General features: G+C 37.5%; 1 protein-coding gene across 3 annotated transcripts in view; it reads right to left on the reverse strand.

The window, feature by feature from the left end:
• Positions 1 to 781, reverse strand: part of LOC150110421 (haloacid dehalogenase-like hydrolase domain-containing protein 2) — a 71,145-nt gene extending 70,364 nt beyond the window's left edge. For all 3 annotated transcript variants that reach the window (XR_016548410.1, XM_090393674.1, XM_090393665.1), the window contains exon 1: positions 460 to 781. Coding sequence is in view for 2 of the 3 variants with exons in the window: in XM_090393674.1 (XP_090249800.1) it covers positions 460 to 620 (161 nt within the window). In the remaining variant the exon portion in view is untranslated. The remainder of the gene's footprint in view (positions 1 to 459) is intronic.
• Positions 782 to 8,833: the final 8,052 nt, after the last annotated feature.

Consider the following 8,833-nt stretch of genomic DNA (forward strand, 5'->3'; position numbering starts at 1 on the left):
GGAATAATTGAAAACATCAAATGAATTTTCTTTACCAACTCCAATTAATAAATTTGCCAGGAAGAAGAAAGTTATACACAAATAATGGATTGTAGTGAAGTAAACAAAAGCAATCATACTCCCATCAATAAATCAAAGCAAAATAAGTTTACATCAGATGGCACACAAAAATACAGTATTTTAATACTAATTTCTAAAAAAAAAAAAAAAAAAAATGAAGAATTGCTCATGAAAAATTTAAAGAAAATAACAGATGTACGCATTCGTCAGTAGCCTCACAATAATAGCGCAATCACTCTTTTCCAAAACCAAAATCTCATTCCACTAATGGTAAAAAAAATGGGATTATGGAGCAGGTAGAAAATAGCAGCCTGCACACCCAACACTCCCACAACTGACTTTCATTAGCGGATGATTATTATATACTCGGTTTAGAGTAATAAATAATAATCAACCCACCGCTCTAAGGCTTCAACAGCACCTGGTATGGCTTGATCATCAATGTGCAAAGTACCGCTAAGATCAATTAATACAGCCTTAATAGTGTGGTCTTCCATACTAATACGAGGCCGAAGTCTCGAAAACCAAAATCCAAATTTTGATGTTATTCTTATTAACATGAAATCAAGATACAACCGAATCGTAACTAATCGTGTATCATAAAGAACCAACACACGATTTAAAACTTTAGGTTAATAATTAACGCCATTTTGGCACAGTACTGGTAATAACGACAAACACTTCTTTTAATATCTATAACACTCGCCACTCTTCCATTTGGCCCAACATTCACTTCTAATCAACACGTAGAAATTAAATTCACCGCCTGGTAGAGTGCCGCATTCATTATTATTATTATTGAAAAAACTACAGCATGAAAGTGACAGTAAGCACACTATACTAGCGTGTTTTTTTTTATTTTTTTATTTTTTTATTTTTATACTTTATATAGAAGAAGACCGTTTTTCTTTCACTATCAATTTTTTCGCAGCCCACCTTTAGGCACTAGGCTCCGACATAGTATGATATTTTCTGTGTGTGTGTGTGTGTGTGTGTCAAAATCATTAAACTTTCATTAGCAACAGTAATGCATTTCTCACTCATTCATTTTTATCTTTTAATGGTAGAACATAATTTTCTCTATAGACAGGTTATATACCATATTTGAATTTTTTTCTCAGGACTAGTAGAACTTCAGGTAATAAGGCCGGTGTAGCTCACTGGAAGTGGTACTTGCACTCCTAAGCGCTAAACTTTCCGAAGATAGATTTAAGTTCAAGTCTAGTCGCCGAGTAGCGAACTTTTTCTAACCCTTTTTTCGATTGATTCCCGAGTTAGTCGATATCTGGCACGGGCAAGTGGGTTTTTCCTCTCGGAAACTCGGGTTTTTCTTACCGAACTCAAGAATATCGACGGGAGAACCCACACTATTTCAGACATTAAAAAAAAAATATTGTGTTAGGTGAGGTACCACGAGATGGTGGCACTTGTTGAGCCGTCTTTCCACTGGAGGCTGCTTAAATTAGTGATAGCTTTGGGCCAGCTATCTCTGATTGGCTACCAGTGTAGACTGAATTGCCACTCAGTCTCCAAAAGTTAGGACTAAAATGGCCTCGCCAACTCCCTATACGAGAATAAAAGGCATTAACTGATTTATTATTATCAGCTAACGCCATTTTATTCCCGTATACGGGAGTAGGCGAGGCCATTTAGCCCTATCTAACTTTTGGAGACTGAGTGGGCAGTTCAATCTCCACTGGTACCGAATCAGAGACAGATGGCCCAAGGCTATCACTAATTAAGCGGTACGCAGTGAAGAGAGACGGCTCAAATGTGCCGCCATCTCGTGGTTCCTAACCCTAACACAATATATTTAATGTCTGAAATAATGTGGGTTCTAAGGTCGATTTTCTTGAGTTTACAGGACGAAAAACCCGAGTTTCCGGGAGGAAAAACCTGCTTGCCCGTGCCAGAGATCGACTAACTCGGGAACCGGTCGAAAAAAGGCTTAGAAAAATTTCCTCTAGTCGCCGACTAGACTCGATTATTATTTATTATTATTATTATTATTATTATTATTATTATTATTATTATTATTATCAACAACGGACCTCTATGAAGTCAAGAGACTCATCATGGTAAGTCCCACTCTTTCATGCACAGCCCATCCTACTTACTTAAATGCATGTACTGTCCATGCGATCATCACACTCTCAGGCAATGCATTCCAATCACCCTTTTGTATTTCCATACAAAAAATCTATTCCTTATAACCTCCTTTCCCCTCCATCATCCAATCCTTCATCTCTTTCACCTCCTCCAAAATATCCCCACCAATCCTATACTCTGCTTCCCAACTTTACTCACCCACCTTATACAGCTTTCAGGGATGGCCTCTTGTTTTCTCCTTGACTTGAGATATTCTGTGAAAAATCCCGTCCAATCTGGTAATTATCCCTTATCAATTTATACATCTTCATCATGTCTTCCTTCTTCCTTCTATCCACTAAGCTCTGTAATTTACAATCTCTCAATCTGTCCTCATATTCCACATTCCAGAGAGCAAAATCAACTTAGTCAATCATCTCTGGATCCCTCTCCAACATCTCATTCATAATAATTTCTCATTATCCTTTTGAAACACATGGCGACCAAATCTGTGCATGCTAATCCATATGCGACCTGATCAAAGTCTTGTACAATGGAATAAAAACATCCTTCTTGTAAATGCCAGTGTTCTCTGCATCATTCCCATAATCCGCTGTATCGTCCTCACAATATTAGCGAAATTTCAAATATCTATCCATCACAACTTTCAAATCCTTCACCACCTCCAAAATATCCCCCAATCCTATACTCTTCTTCCCAACATTGTTTCCCAAATTTTAAAAACCTTACACCTTGTAACATTAAACTGACATCCCCCACACACTCGCCCATTCAGTTTATTTACGTCCTCTTGCAAAACTCCATCTGCTCTACTTCTCCTAACTCTCCTCAACTTTACATCGTCTGCAAGCAATTATATAGCTTTTTAAGCCCTTTCCAATGTCATTTACACACAAATTAAACAACCATTGCCCCAAAACATCCCTGGCAAACCACTAGTGACTTGACTGTTCTGGGTTATTACTCCCCCCCCCATACACAACCTGTTCATATAATTCCTATCAGACTACCAATCTCCAATCTAATGCCATGTATTCTCATTTCAGTACTAGTTTGTTATGTGATATTCCATCAAAAATCTTTGCCAAATCTTAATATACTATTTTTGTATGCATTCCCTTGTCCAATGTATTTGTCACCTTGTCATATTAAACAGATTGCAAAAACACGATCTTCATTTATCAAACCCATGCTTCCCATTGAACAGAATTCTACTGCTGTCCACCCAGTTCTGAATCCATGTCACTAGCTTCTCCAACACCTTGACTACAACTCCAAACAAGCAGATTGGCCTAAACTTGAAATCTTTCCTTTATCACTCCCCTTTATGAAGCAAAACAATTTTGCAATATTTCCGCTCCTTTGGAACCAGGAATAATTTAAGACTCATGTTAAAATGTGAGTGGAAGCTGTTGTTAACTTCCTGGAACATTCCCTAACGACTCCAAGTCACATGGCCTCGTTGATATCATGTTTACTCGACTCCACATATACCTACTGCTCACTCATCATCATTGGTAACTCTCCAACATTCCCACCGCTCCAAAATTCTGCAACAACCCTATTAAGATTTAGGAGACTGAGTGGACAGTTCAGTCTCCACCGGTAGCCAATCAGCGATAGCTGGCAAATAATTCTCACTAATTATAAGCTGCCACCGATGGATGATATGGGGAAGCACATACTACCAGCACTTGATAACCTACCCTAAGATATATTACTGTCTGAAATAATGTGGATTCTATGGTCAATATTTTTGAGTTTATGGAGCGAAAAACCAGAGGTATCTATCCGGGAGAAAAATATCGCTTGCCCGTGCAAGAAATTGATTAACTCGCGAACCGGTCAAAGATAGGCTTTTAAAAAATTCCTCCAGTTGGCGACTAGACTTAAACTGAAGTCCATCTTTGGGTGGCCTAGTGCTGAGAATGCAAGCGTCACTTACACTGAGCTACACGAAACTTGGATTATTATTATTATTATGCAAAAATTGCTGATTTTTGTATTGCAAAAAATTCCCATGAACAGGTAAGAAGACAAAATATGTGGTCAAACTTGTTACAAAAAAATGGACTTCGTTAAGTAGGAAACATGCAGCCACAGCAAAAGAACACTTGCCAAATTGCTTCAATATTTGCTGAGAAGGACATTTTTTTCAATAAGCACAATCTGAACTCAAGTGCACAGACGTGGTTTCGTGCGATTTTAGGAGATAGGGAAACACTAAAATTCCAAAAGCAGACCATTAAAATTTTATCGGACCATCGGGGATGTTGAATACAGAATAGATTGAATTGACTGAGTAGCGTTTGAGTAATGGATGACAGTTTGATGTTACCTGCCCCATGGAATGTGTAGTACGGAGGTTTACAGTCAGTTCTCTGGCTCCATAAAGTGTTACATCATGATGATGATGAAAAAAAATAAGAAATTTGTCCCATAAAAATGAGAAATCAGCTATATTTTGCATATTACGGCTATACGAGCCTTGGTAGAAAGGGCCTCTATATTATCACTGACTACATCGATATATACACCCATCCAGGTAACATTCGTTTTCCTTCACTTACTCAAAGACGATGAGTCAGACTCTCTCTCCCAGCCATTGAAGAACTTCTCGTCGACTAAGAGATATATTGAGTATTTCTTTCCTTCCTTTGAAGAGAATTAGAAACTATATTCACTCCATTATCAAAAGTCTAATATAGTGTTTTAGTTAATTCTCGTTGAATCAAAAGACTCATGTATGTAGCTATGGTAAAAGTGAAAGATGAATGTTGGAGTTTATTTAACCGTAGATATTTTAGAGATATGTTTTAGAACGATCCTTATCAATGCCCGAATTTCTAATCCACTAGATTTAAAGTCCTCATGATGATATGAAAAACCTGTGACAGTCTACGCTAAGATCTAACTGCTGTTTGGTGTACTTGCTTTTGAAATCTGTTCAGTGGTAAAGTTGGTTTTTCTAATAATAAAGAATGGAATGATTTAAGCAACAAACATTTATTTAATAAGGCAGTGCATGGGACGCTTCAATAGAGCTTTATGAAGCTTATCCAGAAATATTTAAAGTTTACTCGATCAAGGTCGCGGTCCAGCAGCCGAAAACATTAATAGCAAGTACCAAAAATCGTCCAAAATACCGCGGTTGTAACTTTGATTTTCCTATAATCAGCTGATGGCAAATGCCTTCTTGATTAGCAAGATTTCTGGAGTGAAATACTGACCACTATGGTTTAATAACTGAAGACTCATCTGAATTTCAGAAATAAGTATCAAATATTCTGCAAATGCCATCGTATTTATTGCATCCATTCAAATAAACAATATATGGCTACAAAGATGACAAACATCATTAAAAGCTATTTAGAGAAGGAATAGACGATTTCATGTCTGCAATATTGATTGCGTACTAGATGATTTACTATATAACTTAGAAATATAATCTTTAAAAAGAACAGAACAACCAGGCTTGAAAATGCTTCAATAATAGCGGTATGGGAGACACTGTTAAAATCTTTCATTAAATCCAGCAAAGCAATCAAGTGAAACTCGCAGGCGATGAGCTTCACATATAAGGAAGGTTAATATAATGATATTTTGTGACATCCACCAGCAGGAATGAAGGATGTTATGAGGAACATTATGCGGAAATATCTTTTGTAAACGCTGTACCAATATTTTGTGAACTAGTCTAAGAAATACAAGAGCTTTAGTATTTAATTCTGTATTGAGACAGTGATTAGCAGTTCTTTTTTTAGGAATGAAAATAGTCCTTGACTTTTTAAGCAAAGTGGAATATTGTTAATAAACAAGAGAAGATTTAACATGTCCTCTAGGATGCTGAGAGAAATACTCTTCAAATTAATTGCAGTAAAACCACCAGGACCAAAAGAAGTAGAATTTTCTGGAAGGCAGCTTTAATTTCTGATTGTTCAGTAATATAATAAAGGAAATCTGGATGCAATGGAGACATCAATGCTGTTAGGCAGAAATATGGGGTAGAGAATACTTTCCTTTTATTCTTTTATTAATTATTGTAAAGTAAATTAAATCTTGAATTAAATCGTTAAATCTTAAATTAATTATTTAAATCTTAAATCAATCTTTAATTATTTTATTAAGAGGCCACATAATTGACTGACCATATTTCCTTTAGACAAAAACGGGACATTGGGATGGCAAGAAATGGACGTGGGTTATGCGATATTCTGTATTCACGAAAAAGTAAGACGAAAAAAAGTTTTATTACATAAATATATTGAGCTTACCATTATTTTTCAGTGACAGAAACCATACAAAATTTTATGTAGATGTAGACGGGATTGGATTTCACGATGATCGTACCATGAATATTTCTCTGATGTAGTTGATCTTAGGCAGCAAATTTAGGTCTTTTAACATCTTATCATAAAAATTCTCACACCCAATTTTGTCTTACAGCTAACATAGCCCTCATTGTCTCAACACTTAATCTACATTTCTCCTTTCATCACATACTGTTCATAAGAAATATATATATTCTCTCAACAGGTGCTATACTTTGTGGAAGACAAAGAATAAACTCTACAATATTACAAAAGTCTTGAAAGTCTAGACGTTTCTCGCTCATTTCAGAAAAAATCTGTACCCATCTATCAGATACAGAAATGTTTTCTTTATTCCATATATCAAACTGCATTACAATTATAGATTTTATGAGAGTCTGCTGATCCAATACAAGAATTTCTTCTGTTTCTGGAAGTGTGATGACTTCCTCGTTCAGGCTGTCCTGTATTTCTTTCCATTCAGGTGTCTTCCTTAGTATCGCCCAATTGAACGTCTCAGTGTTTCAGGGTGAAGTACTGGACGTGGGTAGAAGGAACGACAGGATCATGCGAATGAAATTGGGTCTTGGAGAAGAGCGGGTGGTCGTATTATGTGATATATCACGCAAGTTGGTTGTACAGCAGAGGAAAAAGATGAGTTCTGGAAAGTGTTAGATGAAGAAATGAGGGAATTAGAAGAAAATGAGATGGTGATTGTCGGAAGAGACTTGAACGGGCACATAGGAAGACAGAATAGAGACTGTGAAAGGGTGCATGGTGGCCACGAAGTGGGAATGATGAACCAGGAAGGAGAGAGGGTTATGGACTTTGCAGTAGCGTTTCATCTAGTAAATGTGAACTCGTTTTTCTACAAGAGGGAAGAACATTTGATAACATTTAGAAGTGGTAACAACAGCTCAAAAATTGACTACATTTTGACTAGAAGAAAACATCTTAAGGTTGTGACAAATTGTAAAGTAATTCCAGCAGATCAAGTAGCACAACAACACCGACTGCTCTGCACAGACTTTAAAATAAGATCGAAGATAAGAACTTCTGGTTGCCATGGAATGAAGACAATTAAATGGTTTCGCTTAAAAGAGGAGAGTGTGAGGAATCGTTTTAGTGAGAGAGAGTGTTAGAGAAGATTTCGGATGGACTGGAAAGTGTACAAGATTGGTGGAAACATAATTCAAAAGTAATTCTGAGCTGTGCAATCGAGGTGCTTGGTGAAACATCTGGAAAGATTAGAGAGTAGAAGGAGGGCTGGTGGTGGAATAATGATGTACAAGTGGCAGTGACAGCTAAGAGGAAGGCAAAGCAGAAGTGGGATGAGTCAAGAGTGGAAGAGGACAGAGAAGTGTACAAAGAGAGAAAGCAAGAAGCCAAGAGAGTTGTGGCACAGGCGAAGGCCATGGCATATCAAGATCTGTATGATCAATTAGAAACAAAGGAAGGACAGAGAAAAATTTACCAACTAGCGACATGTAGAAATAAAGCAGCAAAGGACATCTTACATGTGAGGCAGATCAAAGATGCTGAAGGAAGGGTATTATGGAGGGATGTGGACATAAGAAACAGATGGAAAATATACTTTGAGGGACTTTTGAATGATGAAAATGCAATGACTCATGGAGAAGATGGGAAGCCTTCTGAGGGGATGGTGCAGAACATCAGTAGAATGGAAGTGACAGAGGCCATGAAGAGGATGAGGAATGGAAAGCGGTGGGCCCAACAGAATTCCAGTGGAGGCATGGAAGGTACTGGGGAAGAGGGAATTGACCTGCTGTGGGACCTGTTCATGAAAGTTTGCCAACAGGAAAATATACTCGATGAATGGAGGGAGAGTACTCTTGTTCCCATCTACAAGAGTAAAGGGGATGCACAAGACTGTAAAAATTACAGAGGAATAAAGTTGATGTCCCACACAATGAAAATCCTAGAAAGGGTTCTTGATGGTAGATTGAGGAAGGAGGTGGAGATTGCAAAAAAACAATTTGGCTTCATGCCTGGTAGATCAACAACAGATGCTATCTTTGGGTTACAACAGATGATGGAAAAATATCGAGAGAAACAAAGGGAGATACATCTGGTATTTATTGATCTGTAGAAAGCATACAATAGAATGCCAAGGCAAAAAGTCTGGAGGTGTCTGAGGGAGAAGAAGGTACCGGAGAAATATGTCAGGTTGGTGCGGGAAATGTACAGAAATATGAAGACAAGTGTTCGGACCTGTTTGGGACAGACAGAAAGTTTTCAAGTAACAGTTGGCTTGCATCAAGGGTCAGCATTAAGTCCGTTTCTGTTTAATATTGTGATGGAGGTGGTAACAGAGGAGGTGAGAGAAGATGCAC

This window comes from Typopeltis vanoorti, chromosome 1 (assembly GCF_054136105.1).
Source record: "Typopeltis vanoorti isolate ZY-2024b chromosome 1, IOZ_Tvanoo_1.0, whole genome shotgun sequence".
Taxonomy (NCBI): domain Eukaryota; kingdom Metazoa; phylum Arthropoda; class Arachnida; order Uropygi; family Thelyphonidae; genus Typopeltis; species Typopeltis vanoorti.